Raw genomic sequence first — 27,449 nt, 5'->3', positions numbered from 1 at the left:
CGAGACTTAACCTGACTTACTATTTGAATAATCTAGCATTTCTATTGTCACATGTTGGCTGTGTGAGTGCATAACACTAAGTGTCCTACGGCATATTGCCAGAACTCGTGTACTGATTACGAGCATATCAATAATATCCACATACATGTTGTAAAAGTGTTACTGGGTAACGGTTATGGATACATCCTTGTTATTGATGTTTTTGCACTACATTGTATTTTGATGCTTAAATGACTTTTCTTAGAAATATAGTCGTTAATATGAGAAGGAAGTATTATAAAGCCACTACAGTGCATACACTTTTCACATAACAATCCGTCCTATGACTGAATGTGTGTGCAGTAAATGTGTGCTTTCATGGGATATATTTTTTATTTACCCTGTTTGTGTTTGACTCAGTCTCTCACATGTGTCTGCAGTATAATCCCCATCATGAATACACAATCTCTCTCCCCCATGCTTTCTCTTTGTGTCTCTCCCTGGTCTCCTAACTCCATTTGCAGTAATATTTATGTCCAAAAGATAAACTTGGCTTTCAAGAGCTTACAATAGATCTCATGAAGTGCCTTAAAGCCGAGGAAGACTAATGATGTGAAGTGGATTTAAAAAAAGTGAAAATAAAAGCAATTCCTCAAGGCTGAAGTCTCACAGACAGAAACAAATATGGTGCTGGTAAATTTGAAGCCTTCTTTGATGAACAGAGAGTTGCTGAGTTATCGTTTCCCATTGAAATGCGGATCGGTGCCACAGAGTTACATAAAACTCATAGTGGATCACTGCGCAAAATCACTTTCCAGAACATCAACTTTCAAAATGGGATATTCTGTAATGCGTTCTTAGTGACGTACAAAAAAAAAAAGACATGTAAAGAAAAAGGTGAGATTTTAAAGAGCAAATTCATCCGTGCTATTGTACCTTCCTGAAATGACATTAGAGTGTGCAGCCAACCGTTGACCAGGAGTCCAATTGTGCCTCTGGGAAAACTGATGTCTCCACAGATCAAAGCATTACACCATTTCCCACCTGCCTGTCAGCGCTGGCAAGGCAGAGGAAATGAATACACACAGGGAGAGATGAAGGCAAAGAGGACGATTGTGAAGATGCGTTATCTCGGTTTGCTTTTACAGAAGGAAACACAATAAGAGCCAGAGGGTTGCTGCGGTGGGTTTTTTTAAGCAGCTGCCTAGATCAGTGTGAAGATAGGGCTGTGTGATAATACGTTTATCCACTGGCTAAATTTAATTTCCTTTGAAAGAGGAGAAGGAAGAACGCATTATTCTAGTTTTTTGTTTGTTTGTGTGTGTGTGTGTGTGTGTGTGTGTGTGTGTGTGTGACCGGCTGTGCGTTATTGGAAGAATTCTGAGTAACAGTAGAACATAATAGCACTTTGATCGTTTAGTAGTTTAGTAGTACTCTTTTAATTGGTGTCGACAGAATGTGAGAGCTTCAGTTCACACAGATTTCTTTATTTACTCTCTGCGTAGTCAGTAAACCCATTTACTCATTTACCCATTTAAACCCGTTTTCCTATATGTAGGACAGTAAACATACATACACTTACTGTAATCGCCTTTACAACAAGTAAAGCTAGTGTAAAGATCCCCTGACAATAGACAAGAGGCAGATACGATTGACATTCTTTCACTTTATGACACCTCCACTGCTTCAGCTTTATAGAGCACATTCTTCAATGACCCCTGTGCCGTTGGGCAGTTGTTCTCTCCCTCTGCCTTGTGGTGTATTGCTTGCTTCTGACCTGTACTCAGATCTGTTATCCTTCCATGGGCAGAAAGGGACGTAACGAACCCAAGATCGGGAAGAGAGCCAAGAGGTTATGCCAAAGGGGAGGTCATACACCTCTTCAGTTCCCAAGGTGTAGCTAGAGTCCTCACAATGTACTTTGTCCAAGGCTAAGAGGCCACGCTCAAGTTTGGTCCCTGACACAGTGGTATAAGAAAAACGATTAGGCCACACTTTTCTTTATAATAACACAGTTTACACTCAAATGCATTGAATGCTATTTGATTCAATAACAACCTTCCACGTCACTTCACTTACCAGGAATTGAGTTATCTAGGAAGAAGCCAAGAAACCCTCCCACAAACATATGTGTGCTCAATAATATCTGCAACACTTGGTCTGCCTCTGTAACACCTGAGGGCAAGAGAGAATAAATATTAGTGCAATACAGGCTAAATACTTTCAGATGGATACGCATCACTTGCTGTCCTAATAAAGTTAAGAGTAATGACATTTCCTGCTAGATACCTGTGTTTATGGAATCAGGATTTTTCATTATCCAGTTCGGAATGACGAGTGCAGACAACATGGAAAAACCAAAAATGAATATATTCCTGGAGGAATTCATGTCTGTGGACTGTAAAATGAGATGTATTAGTAACATTCTGAATAGTAGCAAAGCATTTGGAAACAATGTGGCTGAATATGAAATTGTATATTACCTGAAGGTTAGAAACTCCTGCTGCAGTTATGACTCCAAACATGATCAGTAACATACCTCCCAGTACAGGGGTGGGGATGGTGGTGAAGATGGCTCCAACTTTTCCCAGCATCCCGATCAAAATCATGAAAACTCCACTCAGAAGAATCACCATTCGGCTGCCCACCTGTCACAAATATAGGAAGTTTAAAATAGGACAGTTTTGCTTGTTCTCAATACTGGAGGCCAAGCAATCCGCCTGTTCCGCACCGGCATCTTTTGAACCGCCACTGCGCTAGTCCAGTGTAAATGAAGGTTAAACTGTAGGTTCGGACGTCTATATCACATCTTACCTTTGTGATACCAAGGACAGCCACATTCTCACTGAATGAGGTCGTGCCGTTGCCTGTGCCAAAGGCCCCTGCCAACAAACTGCCGAGCCCTTCAACCCCAATGCCCCGACTGATCGCGTGCTTGGGGGGAGGAGGGGCCCCTGACAGCCTGGCACATGCGTAGTAGTCGCCAACAGACTCTGCCATGGAGCATATTATTCCAGCCATCATGCCAAACACACCTGCCAGGCTCACAGCTGGCATGCCCCACTGACCTGAATGAGTAGTAGAAATGTTGACTGTAAAAAGTAAAAACATCTTAATACTTTTAGCAGTGGAGTTCTTCAAGAATGAGTCCTAAAACCTCGAAACGTCACTACGCCGAACACGGAAACTCATCTACTCAGTGCTAGTGACGTTTTAAGTCATGCAATGTGCTGTAGTTGTATAGCCTGATGTTAGTTTTTTACTTCTGGTGATTGTAATTACACTTTGCACATTATAAAAGTGAACTACCAGGTTGGCCATCCCTTACATGCCATTAACTATACTATACCTCTTGACAGATTAGGTAGGTTGATAATATTCTTGTGGATTTACCAGGATAAGGAAACCTGAACCAGGAAGCCTCGTTCATCACGTCTCCCTTCACATCAGTGCGGGCCAGGTGGCCATAATGGGATGGATCCGATGGTAGGACATCATAGATGGTGAGGAGGTAGCATACTAACCATGAGACCGCAATCCCCAGCAGAATCTAATGATTATCTAGTATTAGTTGCATTATCAGTATTTCCGGGTACCATATAATACAACAAATGGTTTAAAGTAGGCTGTATATACATGCATAAACATAACATACAGGCATTATCTGGAAGATATATAACTTTGAGGTGTGCAGTTTCTTTGCTTTGCTATATGCAGGAACAGGGATCGGTATGAGACGGAGGTACTGGGAGAACAGGATGATCAGCACTGTGGTCCTGTGTGTATGAGAAGAACTGTCATTAGCATGATGGAGCAAAATGAGAGACCAACATCATACTTGAAACAGGCGATTCATCTCCACTGACATTTCCCCTTTCCAACTGAGCAAAGAGGCAATCACCATGGCAGCGAGTGCCTAGGTACATAGCAGAGATGCCCCAGTGGCTGCCAACCTTGTCTCCGACTGAATCGTACAGTGACAGGCCGATGAGAGAGACTGTGGGGGCAATGGTTAAGGGGCCAATGAAGCGCATGAGGAAGCCGATGAGGCCTGAGAAACCGACCAGGATCTGGAGGAGAGAGGCCACCATGATAGAGCCCTGGAGCTGCGGACAGGAAACATAATAATCCAGGTCATTAGCATCAACGTCACCACTCTCACTTTGGCCAATGTGATTGGTTACTTCTAGCTCACTGAATTAATCACGAGCTCCACAGAGGTGCTGTTTCACGTCTTTTTATCAAAAGTTGTGAATGCACAGTGTTTGTGCTGGCTCACTGTGCTCATGCGGGTCTGCCACACTTCTATGAAGACAGGTGAGGAGGTGTTGACCAAACTGGCGTTCTGGGTCCAAGCTGGGCACTTCCATTCTGGTGTGGACAACATGGCCATGGCAGGGATCACCAGAATAAATGTGCCCCCTTGTAGGATGGGAAGCCTACGTGACATTAACAGAAACAATTCATACAGTTAGACAAAGCAGTTAAAGAATGCCACATGTCTACTGATGTGATAGTATACAAAACAACACCAGAGTGAGGCTGTCCTAAATGCTAACGTCAGCATGCTAACATATATAACATATATAACATATTTGTATGTTCCCCATGTTAGTTTACTGTGTCAGCATGCTAACATATATAACATATATAACATATTTGTATGTTCCCCATGTTAGTTTACTGTGTCAGCATGCTAACATATATAACATATATAACATATTTGTATGTTCCCCATGTTAGTTTACTGTGTCAGCATGCTAACATTTGCTAATTAACACTAAACCCAAAGTTGAAGCTGATGGGAATGTCATCAGTTTTGCAGGTATTTGGTCAAAATGAGCAACAAAGTTAAATATTAAACAGCATCATGTTCAGCAGAATACATGTACCAAGCTGTGTTTTGGCCCGTCTGCAGACTTACTTATGAAATGGAGGATTTTGAATCCTCTTTTTATTGTTTATTGAAATTTAGACTCTACAATTAACCCATCTTAGTATTAGGAGCAGTGGGCAGCTATTATATATACATGGCCAGGGGAGCAGTGTGGGGGTCCGGTGCCTTGCTCAAGTGCCCAGGGGGAACTGGTACCTCTCAAAGTACCAGTCCACACTCCATACTTGGTTCCGCTCGGGGTCTTTAACCGGCGACTACGGCCCCTATGGACAGAGTAACTATAGTAGTGAGTTTTCAACTTTTGAAGGGTCTCATTGAGGGTCTAACTTATGTATACAGAGTTTAACTCAACTATCTTGCCAATCTTTCCTTACAGGATGGTTAGTGGCGGAATGAACTAGAAACACCGTTCTTACCTGACACCGAAGGTGACCTGCAGAATGGTGATCAGGCCAGAGGTGAAGAAAATGGTGTTAATGAGGCGAGCCTGGGTCAGGCTGTCGTGCTGAAGACACAGACCTTCTGAGAGGATGAGGGGGATGGCGGTGATCGAACCAAATGCTGTCAGGAAATGCTGAGCAGGAGAGGAAAAGGGATGAGAGTGAAGAATTGACGGTATTGTTGACACCCCTACAAACGCCACATGGTAGCGTGAATTGCTTGTAGCAGATTCTATAATTAATACCAACATATATAGTCAAAATTCTGTAGTGTAAACACATGAATTGGTACAAAAGTTGAAGGAGAGTGATGGGACTCAACTTCAACTATCAGAAACACTTAGCTTTATATAATATATATATATATATAATTCACGTACTCTCATAATTTGAAGGCTACTACAGAGTTCTGGTCCAATGTACAGGGACCTGATATTTCATAAACACACAAATCACAGGATCAAGTTCTTTATAAATTAAATGTTTATTCAACTAATAATTACAAAACTAAACTATTAAAACTGTTTACCCATCAAACAACATTTGAATAGATTAATGCATCGTTCACCAGTTGAGAGTTTAAGAAGCACCAGGGAAGATTGTGAGACAAGTATTTCCTATATCAAACCGATCATATTAAAGCAAAACCTCCTGTTATTAAAACATGTTAGCGTAACATATCGATTAAAGTACATTTTTACTTTCATCAGTTTCTTTGTTTCAATGTTGGTATGTCTCTATCTCTGGTCAGGAATGTGTTATGGCGTTATTATAAACTTGAGCAGTTTACTTAATATTGTTACTTCAGTTTCTGCTGGTGTGTCCTCTTCAAAATATTCTGTGATGTATAGTTGCAGTCACCAATATCGGCTACAACATTAAGAATCCTGGTTTATGCCACATACAGTATGTCAATAGACAAAAATAATGAACACTCTGCATTTAGACTATTTTACAGCTATAATATGTAATTAAAGGGACAAGCAAAAACAGAGCAGTGCACCTGATTTCACATCTATGCCACCACCAATCATGTGTGATTTATCAGCGTTAACGACCGACCACCTCAACACTTTATGTGGTCACAAACATGAAGTCACAAAAGTCTTTGTGCTCAATTCTGCATTTATTGCTCAGATCCAATTTATTTTTTGTTTGGCTGTTCACTTTACTTTTTATAATTCCAGTGTGAACTGGTCTCGGTTCTGAACTGACCCGCATGAGCAAAATCAGAATTGAAAAAATCCGATTCCATGAGATGTTCACACTGTGATGACGACACATGAATATCAACACAATACATGTGCATTGCTGTGACTGCTTAGTTTTTTGACCTGTTTGCTGATTTACCTATGAAGAAGACATGAACGTCATTGTATAAAACATTGTACAATGTCCCTTTTCACTGCCCCACTTACAATGTGGGTTCAACAGCCACCAAAACATTCACAAGACATTCAAAGAGAACTCCTTGTCACACCCACCTGAGCGGCCAGAAAAATACAAAGGTACCAGGGCGGAACATCAGTCACACAATACGTTGGTTTATTTCTGTCTTCCTCTGTTACACTGCTTCTCCCACATGTCTTTCCCTCCTTTCCTCTTTGATGATTGACATCCATCTGTGGCACCATAAAAACATTCAAAACATGTTTGATTTTCAAAGTGTCGTGAAACAGACGGACATTTCATGTAGATAGATATCACAGACGACATATAGATATTAGACTGTCCTGTAACAGGTAAAAGTTGCATAACTTCTAACCCTAAAATACTCCCACTTGTCTGAATCTTTTTCCACTTGTGTTGCAGGATTAATCAGCTCTCAGTAAAGTGCAATCCTCCCTATTTAACAATTTATGAACTCAAAAGCAGTTTTTCTCCTGAATGCTTGCTGACTGTGTTAATAAAATACTAAAAATGCCAAAATATGGTATATTTTACACGAATAATTGTACTTAAATAAAAAAAAAAGACTGTTGAGTCCATTACTTACATTCCGTGAAGCCATTAAAACTCCTGTCTGTATAAGATAAAACGTGTTTTGTAGCTTGAGGTGGAGTTCTTCTAACAAGAGATGGTTGGAGAAAAAAAGACAACCGTGGAAAAACAACCAGGAAGAACAAATGTAGTCCACCGGTAACTCATTTCTGCTGCTAATGCATGTTCATCTTTGGACAAGGTTCAGCTCATTTGTCATTTAGTTATATAATATATGTTAATAATTAAGCGAATCAGACTGATATAAGAAAGGAGGAAAGGCCAAGTAAGGTAAATGTACTTGTGTGTGCTTATACTGTATGTATGCAGATTATGATTCCCACTTGGATTGGATAAAATACAGTCACAGACACAAGAAGAAACCCCATAATAAAGCACTTCCAGTGGGGGTGGTCTGGTTTTTGTAAAATGATGGGGACATCTCAATACAGACAGGTTCAGATAGGGAAAAGTTCATTAAATTGGGATAGATGGCAGGGAGTGGTACAGTATATCTCAAAAGTGAGTACACCCTTTAGATTTTTGCAAATATTCTGTTATATCCTTTCAGGGGATAACATTATCCTACTGAAACTTTGATATAACTTAAAGTAGTCAGTGTGCTGCTTGAATAACAGTATAGATTTATTGTCCTTTGAAAATTACTCAGTACACAGCTGTTAATGTCTAAACAGCTGGCAACAAAAGTGAGTACACCCCATAGTGAACATGTCTAAATTGTGCCCAAAGTGTCAATATTTTGTGTGACCACCATTGTTATCTAGCACTGCTTTAACCCTCCTGGGCATGGAATTCACCAGAGCTGCACAGGTTGCTTCTGGAATCTTCTTCCACTCCTCCACGACGACATCACGGAGCGCACGGATGTTGGACACCTTGCACTCCTCCACCTTCCTCTTGAGGATGCCCCACATGTGCTCAATTGGGTTTAGGTCTGGAGACATACTTGGCCAGTCCATCACCTTAACCTTCAGCTTCTTCAGCAAGGCCGTTGTCATCTTGGAGGTGTGTTTAGGGTCATTATCATGTTGGAAAACTGCCCTACGGCCCAGTTTCCGAAGAGAGGGGGATCATGCTCTGCTGCAGGATGTCACAGTATATATTGGAATTCATGTGTCCCTCAATGAAATGCAGCTCCCCAGTGCCGGCAGCACTCATGCAGCCCCAGACCATGATGCTGCCACCACCATGCTTGACTGTAGGCAAAACACATTTGTCTTGGTACTCCTCACCAGGGTGCCGCCACACACGCCGGACACCATCTGACCCAAACAGGTTTATTTTGGTCTCATCAGACCACAGGACATGGTTCCAGTAACTCATGTTCTTGGATTCATTGTCTTCAGCAAACTGTTTGCGGGCTTTCTTATGCATCGGTTTCAGAAGGGGCTTCTGTCTGGGGCGACGGCCATACAAACCGATTTGATGCAGTGTGCGGCGTATGGTCTGGGCACTGACAGGCTGACATCCCACTTCTGCAACCTCTGCAGCAATGCTGGAAGCACTCGCACGTCTATTTTTGGAAACCAACCTCTGGATATGACGCTGAGCACGTGGACTCAACTTCTTTGGTCGACCCTGGCGAGGCCTGTTCCGAGTGGAACCTGTCCTGGAAAACCGCTGTATGATCTTAGCCACTGTGCTGCAACTCATTTTCATGGTGTTGGCAATCTTCTTATAGCCAAGGCCATCTTTGTGAAGCGCAATAATCCTTTTTTTCAGCCGCTCAGAGAGTTCCTTGCCATGAGGTGCCATGTTGTCCAGCATTCAGAGAGAATTGTGCCCAAAACACCAAATTTAACAGCCCTGCTTATCATTTACACCTGAATCCTTGTAACACTAACGAGTCACATGACACCAGGGCGGGAAAACAACATCATTGGGCACAATTAGGACATGTTCACTATGGGGTGTACTCACTTTTGTTGCCAGCTGTTTAGACATTAACAGCTGTGTACTGAGTAATTTTCAAAGGACAATAAATCTATACTGTTATTCAAGCAGCACACTGACTACTTTAAGTTATATCAAAGTTTCAGTAGGATAATGTTATCCCCTGAAAGGATATAACAGAATATTTGCAAAAAATCTAAAGGGTGTACTCACTTTTGAGATATACTGTATATGTGTGATTAATGATTTATATAAAGATGCCACATTTAAACACAACACGCTTAAATGTGGCTTGAAACTGAATAAAAAGTCCATGTATGACAGCTTCTGGCAGACAGCCACAACACAGCGCAAAGGGGGTACGAAACAAACCGTTACCTTGATTAAAATTATGAATTTCTCTGGGTTTGAAAATTGTTGGGATTCATTTGGGATAAAGTAAGCACACAACTAAACAACATGTATAACATGGGTCTAGTCGTTAGGATGTGGATGACTTTAAGTGTTGGAACGGTAAGGAGACATTCTTACCTGCTATATGGGAATGCTCTGTGAATCTTTCCTTATGGAAGGAAGTGCTGGCGAAACTTGGTGAATGGATAGAACAACTCCCCTGAATGATGTCTTTTGGGTAAATAATAAAGTAAAACACTTTTACCACAGGGTGTCACCAAAGCACATTTTGAATTGGTACTGACAGGTATTATTATTGTTATTATTAAGACTTGTTTTGTGAAGGTAAAAAAACACAAAAACACCAGAACTCACTAAATGGGTTAAATTTATGACTTCCTTTGACTTCTCAGTAGCTAGTGTGTGTGTGTGTGTGTGTGTGAGTGTGTGTGTGTGTGTGTGTGTGTGGTGTGTGTGTGTGTGTGTGGTTTTATGTTCCCTCTGTTTTTGGGTGTGTATGTCTTGAAAAGTTGAGAAGTTCCTTTGTAGCATTGATGAGACATATGAATGTAGAATGGCTGCTTGAAAAGATTGATAGATTAAAATAGAATGGGTGGTCGGATGGAGCGTTTTCTTAATTCGCTCCAGAAATGGTAAAGTTATGTTTTCTCTTACACAAGAGCAGTCTGCATCAATTCATGTTGAGGAATAAACTGAAGAACTCTTTTCGTTTGATGGTTCGTTTGATCGGCGTTTGAATTAAGCTCTTACCTCAAACTGTCATAACCAGTGGACAGCACGGTTAGATAAAGAGATTTAGGCTTTCAAAGAGAGGATGTTTCGCTCACTCCGAGCAGGAAGACAATGTGGAGAATTGATATGATCTCTCTGCTTGATGCTGATAAACGTGTCAAGGCAGGTGCTGCAACGCATCATGGGAAATGATCATGTAGAAACACAGCCTCCAGTTCTATAACAGAAAGGATGCTAACAATTATAGGACAGTGACAGGTTCAAGTGTAATGCTTCCCCTCATCACGTTGGGTATCAGAGTGGTGTTTGATGTCAGGTCATAGACAGCCCGACTCACTCGCTCCCCTAAGCCCCTAAGTTGCATTACTTAAAAAGGGGAGTCAATTTATATTGTAAAGGACGCTCTTTGCAGAACATTAAACTTTAATATCATTAACTGTGATGCAGCACATCATTAACTCCCTGTGCCATTTTCATAGATAAAGCCGCTTAATCATTTTGTGACTTATAAAACAGGCCGGTTCATTTTTCAGCAACTTCTGGGGAGATAGTGTACTCTGCTTTGAGTTCTTACTCAGCTCTCTGCTCTTTAGAACAAAGAAGTGCTCTCCCTACGGAGGCATTTGTCTTAGGAGTTGCTGCTGCAAATGCAAATGCAAACTGTAAAACAAAATACTTCCACAAGTGACACGGTGCATATAAAACATACTGAGTCACGCTACAAATCTGCACATCATTTTTGCACAAATAGACAATTTGTGACAGGGATAGGTGGGATGCAGAAATGTAAACACTGGGGTTTGAAAGCAACAAAGAACATTCAGTCAGCAGACGTCACTGCACATAAAGTATTCAGCAAAGAGCCATTGTGTGTCAGTGGAACCGGAGGGAACAAGGAGTAAAAGACTGGAACGCTCTTTGTGCAGTATGTTTCATAACTTCAAATGCATAAACTTTTCTAATGCCAGTCTTGCTCAGGTGGAATAGCTCCATAATAGCTGTTGCTCCTGGCAACAGGTTTAAAACGTTCATGACTTTTATGTAGTGTATGTGTTGTTCTGTGGTTGTATTCTTTCTGCCCGTGCAAAAATAACAACGAAATAAACATGTTTTAAAAGCGTGTATCCATGTTTATGTGTGTGGTGAGGTTACAGCGTTATCGTATCAAAGACTTCATGGTATTCTAATGCCACGCTATCTCTACTCTAATGTATCTCTGCAGGAATCACAGCGAGCAGGGAGGCATTCGTGTCTCCCCTCAGACAAACCAGTAGAGACGGACTCAGCCTGAGGACGATCTGCAAGTTTTACATCAAACATGCACAAGTTTCTTGGCCAAACTCCTCCAGCGGAGTGAAATCAGATTAACGGCTGCATGGTTAATACTTGTCTCCACCAAAAAAAGAGCCCAGATCTTTTCAAAGCAAACAAGTGGCAGCACCAATCCATGCAAATGTGAAGTCAAAGTGAGAAGAACTTTGTTCCCAGAGTGCCATCGATCTTGACACCAGTGTACCCATCCAAGATTTCCATCACAAAGAGCAACATGAGCAACATCCCTCATTTGAATCAAACTTTACAGGAAATGTACAAAATGTTCTGTTTTTTATTCGGAATACTTCTCTTGATTTTAGTCATCTCTTTCCTTATTTTCTATGTTTTTTAGTATCTCTCCCTTTATGTCCAAGTGAAAAGCGATTTGTGTGAAAAGCAGCAAAACACACTCGCAATCTCTGATGTGATTTGTGTATTTTGTACATGTGGGTGTTTTTGTAAGGGACCGCAAATGTTAATTCAGCCTCGGCTAAGCAGCATCACAGATATCAGCGTCACTCATGTGCCTTGAATATTTAGCGATCAATTTGCACACCAAACATGTTCGCTTCCCTCGTTGAATGAGCAGAACAAGTGTGACAGATGTCCACTTGGTGTTGATCCCGTTTCTGTGGTCAGACTCGAAGCAAACAAGGTCCTCTGAAAGTGATATGTGATGTAAACAGAGAGGCTTAAAAAACACATTTAATTAAATGAATCGAAAGTATTTGAACGTGAGCTACTTGGCATAATAAGATTTGCTATTTAAATCCTGGACAAAGGTTACCTTTCAAACCAGCAGGGCTCATTTGAATGTCACTGAGAAGTTGCCCTTGAGGCGCCGTGGATCTGTCGGTCAGTCTAAACCACTAAGTGACAACCTCTAAACATTTGAACCCGAGGAAGGATTTAAACAAAGTAATCCAGTTTCTCTCCCTGTGCTGTCTCCATCCTGACTCCATACCACTTGATGTTATCACCGCTGTGAACAATGTTTAACATCAGTGTCAATTTAACCCAAGAGCTGAAGGTCACAGCAGGGAAGATGCTTCGAGGCAGCATCAATCATCTTTAAAATCGTGTCACTGTGAGAGACTTTATATCACTCTGTCTCTGTCTAATGTATGATAGGTAGCCGTGATAAAGTTAGCAGTCATTTGCAACCAATGTTTATATATTGTGTGCATGTTTTGTTAAGAACGCTTCTTAGATGAAGTTGTTCCTGCAGGTATTTTGCAAGAGGCTTTCAAGTACTTAATCCATAATTGCACTCCTAATTATGCACTGAAAGATATTCCCCAGTGTTTAAACAGAGGGCCAAAACAAACCAAGACCACCGAAACGATTGCCAGTAAATCGGAGTACTCCAGTACGCGTGTCTTAGGTGCCTTTCCTCTGCGGCAATTAGTCGGGGGGAAAACAACAATGACATGAAAAGCCATGTGCTAAAATGTGATTTAAGGGAGCGAAAAGAAACGGTGTCTCAGACTCGAGTAGACACAGGCCTGTCTGTGCAGTAGCTATAAAAATGTGTGTTTTGTTAATGGAAAAGCTCATTAGGTTTCCAATGAAGTTTAAATGTAATTTCTGCCATTGTTTATTGTTCCTATGAAAAACAAACAGACTAAGAAAATGAAGACGTCTTCTTGTGCGCTCTTTCATGTGACACATTGAAGTCATATTGTCACAAGTCTACAAAGACAACTGCAGAACAAAAAGCTTACTAACACACAGTGAAGGAAAGGAGGAAGGAAATACTTGAAAGCTTTGACTTTCATCCTCTTATATTGCCTCTCATAACAAAAAGGTGTTACGTCCTTGGCTTTGGAGACGTATCTGTGTGCAAATACATGCAATCTGCCATCAATATGCAAAACAACATACCATACAATACAGTTCATTAGAGAATGATGATGATTATAGTTTTACAAAGCAATCGTCAGCTCAGCCTCACAGGTTAATAAACCATTTGACGGCCCCTGTGGAAATGTTGTATTGATCTCTTCTTCACACTTGCACGTTGAGGCCAGCAGACAAAGTTGTGTGACAGGGGCCAGCTCGCCTTAACACGTCAAAATCAATACTCCTGATGAAAAGTAAGGATATGAAAGCATATGCTGCAATACTGTCCCATTACATTTTCATTCACTACAGAGGTTCTGTACAAAAGGTTTGTTAACATCCTCAGTTGTTTATGTTTGGGGGGGGATGAAGGACTGATTAACAGACACAGCAATACTTTTGGAAAGAGCAGCAATGTTTCTCAATCATTAATATGAAAGGTGAAGTCATGATTTCCATGAACCAATCAGAGTTTAGCAACATTTAAATCAATATGTGATGACAGTGTGTTAGTTTGCTTGTAAGTTTTTGACTGTTGGACTCTTTTATAGAGGGCAGCATCTCAAAATGCAGAAAGAAAGTGAAGAAAAACTGCACAGCTAGCAAGCCTTGCCATATTCAAAGTAAAATAGATCAAACATAAACTGAAACAGGAGAGAAGAGTTTTACCTCTAGGTTATACTTTTGACTACTGGTATATTTTAAGAAAAAAGACAATTTCACATCAATACTTTATGATAAGGGTACTGATTATATACTAATGTTTAACTAATGCATGACTCCAGATGATTTAATGCATTAATTAATGTAGGATATAGTATGAATCCAGTCACTCAATCATATCAAGTATGTATGACTTTATGTGATTCGTTCACAATTAATAGACTATCCACTAAGAAATGCTTTATTGAAATGCAACCAAATTAGCTTTAATGGTATATGATTTGTACCATTATTATAAAGTGTTATTTTATAGCAACCAAAGTGCCATTAGCCCAAATGTTCATTGATATTAGTATATATTGTAGAGATACCTGTGTGTACACAAACCAGCAAGTTGCACAGAACTTTGAAAAACAGCCTAAAATTAAAAGAACATAAACAATTGAATAAAGCAAAACCTATTATGATCCGAAATAGAAATGGAAATTGCAAAAGCAAAATCACAACACAAACAAACATGGAACTATAGCAACCATTGTGCATCGTGTTTAATATGAGGGATAAATCATACCCTTTTAGAGGCCATCGTAAAGCCTCCACGTCGTCCATTTTGGACAGACATGGATTTAAACTGGACTGGTTGGCTGAGCATAACCACAAGTCGGTCGTTTTCCATTACTTTCCTTGAACAAAGTTAACCTCCAGAACGACATAAAACATGTATTTTACACAGTGCTTTAAAATCACCCAAACTAATCCATGCTGTGTGTCAAACTCTGGCGAAATTCTTAAGGCTGATATATTTTCTAACTGTGCTCCCTGTGCTGAGCAATGTCGACTCATCATTCATAACACTGTGAGTTTCATTAGCACAGTGAACAGCTAACCACATGAACTAAATGAGCTGGTCCTACAGTACAGTAAGGGATGATGGTATTACAGAGGTAGGGAAAACGGGTATGTAGCCAAATATGATCATGTGACCATTGACTGCTGAAATCAAACACATTGCACCAAAAAACTTCCCCTCCAAATTCTCTTTTACCGTTACGATGTCATGTATTTACACTGAACTGTAGCCATACCCGTATGAGCAGCAGTTTTGAAGTACCACACAAAGTCCCCCAAGCAGCTAACTGGCTTAATGGCCATTACTCCGCCAAGAACAATAATCTTTTAGAGTTATCACAATATTCATAAAGACTGGCCTGCTCGGCCCCATTCATAATTTATTCACATCTATCCTTCCTCAATTGTACTCATCATCCTTTTCTCCCCAAAGAACTCATTAACATCTTCACCTTAAAAGAAAAAGATTTTACTAAAACACAGTCTGCATTAATAAATAAAATACTCATGGGTGATGGCAGAAGGACTCGGGGTATTGAGTTCCTCGAGTAGTTTGCACACACACACACACAAACACACGGACAGTTTTCCAAACAAAAAGAAAGTCTTAAGATTCATTGATTTTCACTTTTATTCTTCACAGTTCATTTCAGGTTGTTCCCAGTATATTAAATTATGAAATTGGATCTTATTCGAATTTACAACAGAAAGAATAGATAAGAGATAAAGGATTTGAGAAGGATCAAGAATTACACATATAATTAGCCATCACCTGTTTGTCTGGTAATGAGAATCATTCAAATCCTAAATAAATCAGAGTTGAATCCTCTTGATGGGCCATTTTATTCCTGTGCAGGCATTTTAAGATGAAGAGAGCACTCTGCTGCTAATAACATTACAGTTTGGAGAACACATAAACAACCAAGCAGCTTTGTAATGCCACCCGCATGGATCATTTGGAACCACACTTTCCATTGTCTTCACTCTTACACTCTCTAACATCATGAGATCATTTGAGTCATGCTCAGACTGCTCCTTAAATCTCATGGTTGAACAACACCTTGTCATCTACCCTGGATATAGTTGCTCCATTAAAGGTCAAAAAGAAATCCACTGACAGAATCTCCCCATGGTTAAACAACAGCAATGTTACTCACACTAAGAGGACTTGTAGAGCAGCTGAACGAAGATGGAGGAAAACTAAGCTCACAGTTAACTATGATATCTACAAAGAATCCATGGCTGCCTATGGTAAAGCAATGCAGCTGGCAAGAAAGGATGACTTTTCTAAGATTATCACAGAGAATGTTGGAAATTCTAGAATACTATTCTCGACTATTAACCAGCTACTGAACACTGCCCCCACCCCTCCGCAGTCCTCTGCATCAGTGTGAAGAACTCGCATTATTCCTCAATAATAAAATAACTTCAATCAGAGCCAGCATCACTTATGATGCAGACACAGAGAACATCTGCAACATTGTGATGTAACCATGGGAACATTCACCTGCATCACATTAACTGAGCTTCATAAAACTGTGATGGAATGTAACTCCTCCACCTCTTGTGTTGACCCGATACCTACAGCAAGTGGATATTCGACAGCATTTCAAGTCACGTCCTACATATTATAAACATGTCTCTTCTAACGGGCATCTTCCCAGTCGTCTTCAAAACAGCCGTTATAAAACCCTTGCTAAAGAAACTTAACCTAGACAGTAATACGCTGACCAACTACAGGCCAATATCTAACCTTCCATTCATCAGCAAAATACTACAAAAAATAGTCTCGGTCCAAATAAACTCCTTTCTTAAAGAAAACAACATCCTGGAGGAATTTCAATCAGGCTTCAGAGCATGCCACAGTACCGAAACTGCTCTGACTAAAATAATTAGTGACCTCAGACTAAACTCTGACACAAACAAGGTCTCAATTCTTATCCTGCTAGACCTGAGCGCAGCATTTGACACAATCGACCATGACATCCTAATTAATCGTCTAGAAAAACTGGTTGGTCTTTCTGACTGTGTATTAAACTGGTTCAGAATGTATATCAAAGGGAGAAAGTATTTCGTCAGGCTTGGAGATCATGTGTCAGAGAAGCATGATGCCCACTTTGGAGTTCCACAAGGGAGCTGCCTCGGTCCATTACTGTTCTCCCTATATATGCTACCACTGGGGGACATCATTAGAGAACACAATGTGTGCTTCCATAGCTACGCGGATGACACACAACTGTACATCTCTGCTGAACCAAATGATACTACAGCTATTAACTCCATCACCACCTGTCTGTCAGCAATAAATAAATGGATGAGCAATAATTTCTTAAAATTAAATGAGAACAAAACTGAAATCCTACTAGTCCTGTAACAAAAAGAGAGATGATGCTGAATAACATGGGGGAACTTACTCCTTTGATTAAACCTGAAGTCACAAGTCTTGGTGTTATCATAGACTCAGATCTAAGCTTTAAATCCCACATAAACAAGGTGACAAAAACATCCTTCTTCCACCTTAGAAATATAGCTAAAATCAGACTATTTATAAATCAAAAGGATGCTGAAAATCTAATCCATGCTTTTATCTCAAGCCGACTCGATTACTGCAATGCACTCTTTACCGGCCTCCCAAAAAAAAACAACGGAGAGACTTCAGCTCATCCAAAACGCTGTAGCGAAGGCTGCTGACTAGAACCAAGAAGAGAGACCACATCAGTCCAGTGTTAGCCGCTCTACACTGGCTTCCAGTAACTTTTAGAATTGACTTTAAGGTCCTCCTTCTTGTATACAAAGCCCTAAACGGAACCGCACCAAGTTACACTGCCAACTCTCTAATAAACTATGTGCCCCCAAGAACATTACGATCATCCACTACTGGTTTATTAAATGTTCCCAGAAACATCCAAAAGAAAATTGGGGATGCAGCCTTTTGTAATTATGCACCAAAGCTATGGAACACTTTACCTGCAGACATTAGGGAGGCAAGCTCGCCTCAATATCTTCAAAAGCAAGCTAAAAACATATCTCTTTACTTTAGCCTTTTAATAGTGATATTTTACTAAATGCTTTTATTCTGTAAAGACTATTTTAATTCTGCTATTTATCTCTTCACTTTTAATGGTGATATTTTATACAATTTTTAATGCTGCTACTCTATGCCACTTTAAACTAATTTAAATTATTTCATTCTGTACTGTTCATTTTTGCTATAACTGGTTTAACATTGAATGTGTAGAGGTAACTAGGTATTTTTGAAAAACCTGAGATCAAATAGACTGTTACCATGGGAAAAAGAGGAAGTTTCTCTGATAAATGTGTTTGCATTTTCTTTACACAATTAGTGGAAAAGTGAAAGATTAAAGAATATTATTGGAGAAAAACTGGCTTTAACCGATAGATTTCATAAAACTTCCAAGAATGGGTAGCAAAGGGAGTAAACCAGTTGAAGGGCCACAGGGGCCCATTGTTGATCTCATGCTTTCAAAATATGGCTCTGATAGTTTAAAACATTTACAAGAATGGTGTGATGAATGTGGTTTCCCGGCAGGAGGGTCGTTAAGTACGGCACAGATACGGAAACTAGGCATGATTTCCAATGTTATTTTATACTATTTTAATTCTGCTATTTTAATACTATTTTTAACGCTACTTCACACTCATTTACATCAACGCTGTTATTAATGTACTGTAAATGCTCTTATTCTGTCTAATTTTGTACTAACTATTATGTTTTTGCTGTGAAGCACTTTGTGCTGCAATTCTTGTATGAAAGGTGCTATACAAATAAAGTTTATTATTATTAAAGTTTATTACTTGTCCAACACTGCTTCACCTACAGTGAAAGGTACTGATTCTGCAGTGTGTATCAAGTATCAAACAGCTAATGGATGGGCAGAGGTGGATTACCAACGGAGAGAGCAGGCGACTGCCACAGGGCCTCAGAACCCCAGGGGCCCCAAAGCTCCATGCAGTCTTATAATGCGTCATGTGTTTTTTTTCTAATTTTATTGACAATGTTTGGGAATATGCTGCACTAAAGCACAGTAATAACTGACATGATAAAGATTTTAAGGTGGGTCCTCCTAATTTAATCTTGACACCCTGTGTTAAATAGGGTCCCTGTGTCAACAAGAATTTTACAGCAATGCTAGTGGCTATTTATGTACAGTGGTTCTTTGAGCTAAATGCTAATGCAAACATGCTAACATGCTCACAATGACAATGCTAACATGCTGATGTTTAGCAAGCAATGTTTACCATGTTCACAATCTTAGTTGGTTAGTTAGTTTGTTAGTTAGTTGGTTAGTTAGTTAGTTATGGTTAGTTAGATAGATAGATAGATAGATAGATAGATAGTTAGTTAGTTAGTTAGTTAGTTAGTTAGTTAGTTAGTTAGTTAGCTAGTTAGTTAGCTAGTTTGTTAGTTAGTTAGCATACTAGCATTTGCCAATTAGCATAAAGTAGGCCAGAGTTGAGGATGATGGAAATGTCATTTGTTTTGCAGGTATTTGGTCAAAGTATTGGACAAATTATTAACTTATGACGGCACTAGATGAAAAGTTGGGGATCCACAAAGTTGTTACAATTCATCAAGCAATTATTCAAGATGATATCATATTTCAAGTTAGGTTTGGATGAATGTTTGCTAATTGGTGCGAACTTTGCTTTACATCTTACATTAGATTGTGCTAAATTACTAATAATAAAAATAAAATAAAACTGCCCCTCGTTTCTATATAATGTCAGTCAATAATGACACTTCAGACAGACATCAGCAAAAGTAAGTGCATTTGACCACCACAGATGACCGCACACATTCCCCTCTTGATCTTGGAATATCAACAATCAAAGTCTCTCAGTAGTTTTGAGCCAAACATAAAGCTAGTCCCCAACAACGATCAAAGCCCAGACGAGGCTTTCATGCAGCTCATTGGATTGTGCTCATCATGAGCCACTCGCCTTTTGTTCTTGCATGTAAATAGTTGTGATGAAAGGGGTGGTGTTACTGCAGACAGGAACCATTCTGAGTCGTGCTCACAGAGACTGTTTGAACACCATCGAGAGTTTCGTCTCAAATCCCCCCCATCGCTGCCTGTAAGCTCCTATATCTTCATGGCTCACTAAAATATTAATCAGGCCTGGAGGAATAGCAGTAAGGGCACAAAAAATACATACACAGCGCCACATGTGAGTGCACACGCATTCTTGGACATACACACATTGTTCAGAGCATTGGGCTTGTATAATTTAGTGCTTCAGTGCTTTTGATATCTAGTGGCTGGATAGTTCACTGTGGAGCGCTGAACCTCAGTCACAGACATGACTTCCTCCCCGGGTACAGCACAGGAAACTGCAGCGCTGTCACACTGCTGCTGCTCTGTACATAAAACATGTCAAATTGAAAAATCTTTCATTCGCACAAAAGACTGGGTTCACTGCTTGCTTTGGATTAGTAGTGTATTGTTTGAATGTACAATACAGTACTGTCCAGTAATTATTTCAGTTACCACAGTTGAGCCTGTCTGCATAACAAAGATAGATGTCAGTAACGAGTCATGTAGGCACGAGAGGCACAGACGAGAGAGCCGATTTATGGAGCATGATTCTCATTTTGCTCACAGCTGTTACACTTTCTGGGCTTGTAGGTTTCAAGATATGATTGAATTTGAATGTACTTAGCCATATATAAGGTCAAGTTTTGTTGTGTTATCATCACATGTAAACATTTGTATCATCATGCATTTTTAAGCATACAGGGGCCCACACATAGGTATCATCATTTTGTCTATGGTAGAACATCGCTTAAGTCTCAAACAGGTCACTTTTTACACACACTGAGGAAAAACTAATTGCTGTACAAGAAAAAACAAACATGCAAAGTGCCAAAAAGACGATGCCAGCAGTTGTCAGTTTAAATGTTCTGAGCCACACTGAGTTGAGCACACTCATCCCAATCCAGAGTTTGTTATGAAGACGGCAGCAGTCATAGATTGAAATACTGTTCATGCATTGCCTAGTTTCATAGACAATTGGGAATCAAAAGAAGAAGTTTGAAATTAAGATCAGATAACTGTGCTTACGCATACCCACACAAATCATTGCACTTGTCATTGCAATGAGTACATTTGTTTCTGTTTCTCTGCAGCTGTGTTCTTTTTAAGACAATCAACAATGTAAATCTGCAACTCCTGTCACCGGATTAATGAATAAGGCATAAGAACACAAGGCAGAAACAGCAATAAGATGTACTTGAGTGTTAACCACAATAACTATCCATTAACTAATGTTCCTCTACTGGAGTTGAAGATCACAGGTTCCCATGGGAAGTTGGACGGGACGTGCTGAAGGCTGAATTAATTATTTAGGAGTCAGTTAGGTTAAATTCTGATGCAGGGTTGGTTAACTTTTTAATTTTATTATGGAATGGATTATATAGAATGAGCCTTCATTCAATCATTTAAGCAAACATGAAATGTAGGGCAACCTCACAGTTGATAATACAGAGGTATTACATAACCTCAGCCAGAGACTGGGGAAAGCCTCTTCTGAAAGACAAAGTGAATTAACAACAGGGCACAATATCATGAATCTGTCTGCAATCTAATGCAATACAATACAGTAGACCTGCAATAAACAGAAGTTTATTTAATATTCAGTAGAAGGATAACAACACCAGCAGCATAAACAAACTGTAGGCTGAGCTCAATCAACTTCTCTCTGACAAAATCTTCTTTTTTACAAAGTATTGTTGCAGGGCTTTAGGATCGGGTTGCAGAAGAATGCACGAATCTTGTTGATGCTGTGTGTGTGTGTGTGTGTGTGTGTGTGTGTGTGTGTCCCTGTCCTCAGGCAACTCAAACACAAACACTCTCACATCAACCTAATTTGTCTTTTAAATCTGTTTCAATTATCACCCTCTTTTGAATAAACTGTGACACTAATAATTAATTCACTTTCCGCAAAATATCGACATTGACAACAAATTTCACTCTCTTTGCAGGTCTAATGAGTCATGACATTAACAGAGCCCAAAGCCCTCCTCCCACGCTCCTACAGCCCACTCCTCTCTTTATTAGAGGCTCTCCTCTGCTCCAGTCTTCAGAAGCGCAGGCACCCAGTCAGCGCAGCTCTCTCCTGCAGCTTCGGAGGGACTGGAGTTGTTGCTTTTTCACACATTTCCTTGGATATACCTTCATCTCGCCAAGATGAGACTTATCTATGTTGTTGTTGCTGTGGCAGCTTTGTTGACAGGTAGGTGATGAAGTGATGTTGTTCTACTTGCAGAGTACTGTAAGTTAGTTTTTCAGGACCATGGACAGAGACACCGACTACTTTCTTACTTCAGTGCATGAAATCCTTGTGCAGGTTGACTCATTTTAAAATTTTTCCTAATTTAGAAAATCTATCGCTTCCAGTAGGAAAAGAAGGGCAGAGAGAAGATGTGGTATGCTTTTCTAATGCAATTTAAATATCAAGTTTAAAACAGCAGCTATGCAGAAATGAAAGTAGCAAAGAGCTACATATTTAGTTGATTTGTTTATTGCAGGTCACACGCTGTTTGGTTGAAGTCCTGTCCAAAGCTCTCTCCAAACCGGACTCCCAGCTGGACCGGGAATGCAAAGACATTCTCCAAGCAGGTTTGTATCACAAGCAGAGTTTTTCACTGTGCATGGAGATAGTAACCAGGCATATTTAAAGCATTAAGGACATTGTTGATGCAACACTATGGACGCTAAGACATTGAGGAGCTGGTAGATTCAAACACAAAAAAAAAAACTGGTGACAAAAATAGAGCTATTAAGATTGCTTACAGCTTTCATGCAAAAGATAAGAAACATTTAGTAATTTAATTCAAACTAAACATCAAACATGTCATTGATCAAATCATCAAATATAGGATGGGATTTGAACTAATGGCTATACTTAGTGGATCTTCACATCCCTTTTGCTTTTTCTTTTGTTCTGTCATAGGGATTAAACAAGCCCCACTGGACAAGAAGAGTGCGGCGGGGATGATAGAGGTGGCCAAAGGTTACCCCGAGGAGCCTGAGGCAAAGGGAGCAGATGTGAAAGACATCGAGGCTCTCCTGAAATCCGTGGGGGAAAAAAGAGAAATCCCAGAAGACGAGCGCAGCCAGGAATCCTGGAGTCTGGGTGACGAGAAGGAGAAGAGACTTGAGAACGAAGAGGAAGAAGAGCGGGAGAAGAGGAGCAGCTGGAGGCCGGGGTACCAGCAAAAGAAACACAAACGAGATGAGGAATCTTTAGGAGAAGAGAGGGAGGAGCCAGAGGAAGAACGTAGCCAAGAGTCCTGGGATGTGGACAAAAGGCACGGGGACGAGGATGAGGAGGAGAGATATAAGCGCATATGGAAGCCCACACATCGCTACCACCACAAGAAAAAGTTCCACAAACGTGGTGATGAACCATCAGAAGACGAGGAAAATGGCGATCGCAGCCAGGAATCATGGGGTCTTGACAAGAGGGCCTGGAGGGCCGGAAGATACCACCAAAGAAGACACAAACGCGATGAAGAACTTCCAGAAGAAGCACGAGAAGAACCTGATGAAGAGCGCAGCCAGGAATCCTGGAGTCTGGGTGACGAGAAGGAGAAGAGATATGAGAACGAAGAGGAAGAAGAGCGGGAGAAGAGGAGCAGCTGGAGGCCGGGGTACTACCAAAAGAAACACAAACGAGATGAGGAATCTTTAGTAGAAGAGAGGGAGCAGCCTGACGAAGAACGCAGCCAAGAGTACTGGGACTTTGATACTGGAAGAGATAAGAGAGAGTGGAGGGCCGGCAGGTACCACCAGAGGAGACACAAACGCGATGAAGAACTTTCAGAAGAAGCACGAGAAGAACCTGATGAAGAGCGCAGCCAGGAATCCTGGAGTCTGGGTGACGAGAAGGAGAAGAGACATGAGAACGAAGAGGAAGAAGAGCGGGAGAAGAGGAACAGCTGGAGGCCTAGGTATCAACACCAAAAGAAACACAAACGAGATGAGGAATCTTTAGGAGAAGAGAAGGAGCAACCTGACGAAGAACGCAGCCAAGAGTCCTGGGATGTGGACAAAAGGCACGGGGACGAGGATGAGGAGGAGAGATATAAGCGCATATGGAAGCCCACACATCGCTACCACCACAAGAAAAAGTTCCACAAACGTGGTGATGAACCATCAGAAGACGAGGAAAATGGCGATCGCAGCCAGGAATCATGGGGTCTTGACAAGAGGGCCTGGAGGTCTGGAAGATACCACCAAAGAAGACACAAACGCGATGAGGAGCTCTCAGAAGAAGCACGAGAAGAACCTGATGAAGAGCGCAGCCAGGAATCCTGGAGTCTGGGTGACGAGAAGGAGAAGAGACATGAGAACAAAGAGGAAGAAGAGCGGGAGAAGAGGAACAGCTGGAGGCCTCGGTATCAACACCAACAGAAACACAAACGAGATGAGGACTCTTTAGGAGAAGAGAGGGAGCAGCCTGACGAAGAACGCAGCCAAGAGTACTGGGACTTTGATACTGGAAGAGATAAAAGAGAGTGGAGGGCCGGCAGGTACCACCAGAGGAGACACAAACGCGATGAAGAACTTTCAGAAGAAGCACGAGAAGAACCTGATGAAGAGCGCAGCCAGGAATCCTGGAGTCTGGGTGACGAGAAGGAGAAGAGACATGAGAACGAAGAGGAAGAAGAGCGGGAGAAGAGGAACAGCTGGAGGCCTAGGTATCAACACCAACAGAAACACAAACGAGATGAGGACTCTTTAGGAGAAGAGAGGGAGCAGCCTGACGAAGAACGCAGCCAAGAGTACTGGGACTTTGATACTGGAAGAGATAAGAGAGAGTGGAGGGCCGGCAGGTACCACCAGAGGAGAAACAAAAGGTACGACGAGCTTTCAGAGGGGGAACGCAGCCAGGAGTACTGGGACTTCGACAAAAGACAGGGAAAAGATGAGCAAGAAATGGAAAAGCGTATATGGAAACCGACACATCGATACCATCATAAAAAGAAATTTCACAAGCGTGGCGGAAGCTCATCAGAAGAAGAGGAAGAACAGAGGGCTGACTCAGAGGAATATGTGGAGCCGGGAAAGGAAGAGGACGAAGCAATGAGGTACTTTTATCTTTCTTCATATCTATCGATTTTTACTCTTCATTTATGCACCCAAGAGCACAAAACACAGCAGAGTTTAGTAATGTCAGTCTCCAATCAATAGGGTAACATTTCCAACTAATATATACCACCATGAAACTTTCCCAGTCAACAATTATTTTTTGTGTTACAGGTTTTCTGAAATTATATGTTTAAATATGCAGATTAGGCTTTACCGTTGGAGGGAACTTTTGGGGAATTTAGGAGAAATCTACAGATGCAAATAGACAAAGTAAAACCACCTAAATGTGTATTTTGGATGTTTTCTTTCCACTAGTCAGAAAGAAGACATGTTATGGAAGCAAAATAGCCCAACATCTCGACATTGACCTTTACATTACTAGTGCACCTGTGCTGGTGGAACAGCATCTAATTGCTTCCATTGTCCAGGTATCCGGCAGAGAAGCGCAATCCCTGGATTTTCAGAGGTTTCTACCATCCTGCATGGTATAAAAGGGATTCAGATGAGCATGCTGCAACCTCAAACAAGGTAGGCATTATGTGATAGAATTGTTTTTGTGCCTGCATATACCATATGAAACTGAAATATTGTTGCTAATTGCTTTAGAATAGACATCATACACATGCCAATTGAGGAAATCTCAACTTTTTTAATATGTCCTTGTCTTGTCCGAGCCTATTAAATCTTCAACTCGTGTTTGTAATATTAATTAGTCTTAACTCAAAACCTATCAAAATAGGTTTTCTAAATAATAAACTATACTTAGCAGTAAAGTTTTGATTAGCTGATCCCTGATGCTTATTTTGGTCTTCATTGTACAGTTTAGACATACTCTGTTTTTGCCTTTAATATGTTCAGATGGATGAACTGGCCAAGTTGCTGAGCTACAAGATAAACCATCTGGCCAACCACTCTAATCAAGAGGAGCCAAAGAGGAGCATGCACCAGAGAGCACTCACCCCGCAGGAGGTAACAAATGATTCCGCAAACTGCAAAAAACAAATGACCTTTATGTCTGATGTGAGGATGTATTAGCTGTCATGTTCACTTTGTTATGCGTTAACTAGAACACTCAACTGAAGTGAAAATACATTATCATACAGTAATTTACTGTGCAACACAGAATCTCATATATTAATATGCAGAAGCCATTCAGACAGGTAATTAAAAAATGTATGCAAATCTTAAAAATCACAGTTCAAGTCCAAAAACCCACCCTGACAGATCGAGAATATATTAATTTGTTTAAAATCACCTGCGATCCATAATGTAAAACAATCCATAAAACTCTTTGCCTATATATTTATATATAGCTGACCCAGTAAAGCCATGACGCACATCAAGTGCAATGCTTATTATGGAAATCTCTAGTCGACATGGAGATGTCAGGGTTTAGCCTTCAGAACCACAGAACGTCAGCGAATATTCATCTGTGCAAATGCACATCAAGAACAGTCCCTCATGAACATGTTGCAAAGGAAAGAAATGCAACCGCTACATTCATGGGCAGTGACTCGTTCAATTCCTGAATATTTAGAATGAGTTTTTATTGCCATGTTCAAATCACTTAACGGCGTCTCGCTTCAACACTTGTCCCCGTGCAATTTCCACGTCCGGCTATTTATCACTGCTGCATTAATCACACTAAGAATCTCAGTTATAACCTCCCAGAGAAATCAAAGTCCTAATTTGCCCATAAAAAAAGAGAGGTACAGCCTGTAGAGACCTCCTCCCTATATCGTCACGTAGAATCAGAAAAACAACTCTGGGAAGAGGAGGTGCAGTAATCTCAGTTCTACAGCATCACGACTCGAGGGTTAATAAGGGAATGTTTCACATAAATGAAAACTGTGCACATATTAGACAGACTTGAGTAAACAAACCCAATTTACGATAAATTATTCCATAAATGGTGTGGGGGGAAAAAAAACTGTTCAAATGTCATAATATAAAGTGTTGGTATGTAGTTGCTGATGTATTAAACGTCTTGTTTTTCAGGAGAAGGAGCTGGAAAACCTAGCAGCGATGGACACAGAGCTGCAGAAGATCGCTGCCAAGTTGCATGACAAGAGCGCATAAGCCAGGACGGACACCATCAGTGGATAAAAGCTGCTCTCTTACTGTTCGTCAGCTAATTTAGTGTGCAAAAAATGTCTGCCAAAAAACCTGGAGCTTTGCCAAAAACAGTTTATCATCGTATTTGTGATATTTTGATGTTATCAAATTAATCCGCATGGGAATGGTTTTGATGTTTGTTTGTTTATATATATATATATATATATATATATATATATATATATATATATATAT

General features: G+C 40.5%; 2 protein-coding genes across 2 annotated transcripts; one reads left to right on the top strand and one right to left on the bottom strand.

The window, feature by feature from the left end:
- Positions 1-1,671: 1,671 nt before the first annotated feature.
- Positions 1,672-7,327, bottom strand: LOC115003928 (solute carrier family 23 member 1-like). Its single transcript, XM_029425866.1, has 12 exons — positions 7,283-7,327; positions 6,801-6,941; positions 5,293-5,450; positions 4,259-4,418; positions 3,904-4,085; positions 3,635-3,755; positions 3,373-3,529; positions 2,794-3,047; positions 2,463-2,627; positions 2,269-2,377; positions 2,059-2,154; positions 1,672-1,937 (listed from the first exon to the last, which is right to left on the bottom strand). The coding sequence occupies exons 1-12, from the start codon at positions 7,325-7,327 to the stop codon at positions 1,672-1,674; spliced, it is 1,854 nt and encodes a 617-aa protein (XP_029281726.1).
- A 14,818-nt stretch (positions 7,328-22,145) lies between these two features.
- On the top strand, positions 22,146-27,388 carry chgb (chromogranin B). Its single transcript, XM_029425379.1, has 7 exons — positions 22,146-22,278; positions 22,425-22,471; positions 22,574-22,664; positions 22,999-25,138; positions 25,568-25,667; positions 25,998-26,108; positions 27,138-27,388. The coding sequence occupies exons 1-7, from the start codon at positions 22,233-22,235 to the stop codon at positions 27,216-27,218; spliced, it is 2,616 nt and encodes an 871-aa protein (XP_029281239.1). The 5' UTR covers positions 22,146-22,232; the 3' UTR covers positions 27,219-27,388.
- Positions 27,389-27,449: the final 61 nt, after the last annotated feature.

Source organism: Cottoperca gobio, chromosome 24 (genome assembly GCF_900634415.1).
Source record: "Cottoperca gobio chromosome 24, fCotGob3.1, whole genome shotgun sequence".
NCBI classification, from domain to species: Eukaryota; Metazoa; Chordata; class Actinopteri; order Perciformes; family Bovichtidae; genus Cottoperca; species Cottoperca gobio.
The sequence above is the reverse complement of the archived record's forward strand: the minus strand, read 5'-3'. Positions and strand labels throughout refer to the sequence as shown.

Coding starts and splice junctions, on each gene's coding strand:
- LOC115003928 (XM_029425866.1), bottom strand. CDS start 7,327: ATGGCTTCACGGAATGTAAGTAATGGACTCAACAGTCTTTTTTTT. Junction 3,048..3,372: donor GTTCAGGTTTCCTTATCCTG/GTAAATCCACAA, acceptor CTACTCATTCAG/GTCAGTGGGGCATGCCAGCT. Junction 2,628..2,793: donor CTGTCCTTGGTATCACAAAG/GTAAGATGTGAT, acceptor TATTTGTGACAG/GTGGGCAGCCGAATGGTGAT.
- chgb (XM_029425379.1), top strand. CDS start 22,233: ATGAGACTTATCTATGTTGTTGTTGCTGTGGCAGCTTTGTTGACAG. Junction 22,279..22,424: donor TGTGGCAGCTTTGTTGACAG/GTAGGTGATGAA, acceptor TTCCTAATTTAG/AAAATCTATCGCTTCCAGTA. Junction 25,139..25,567: donor GAAGAGGACGAAGCAATGAG/GTACTTTTATCT, acceptor TCCATTGTCCAG/GTATCCGGCAGAGAAGCGCA.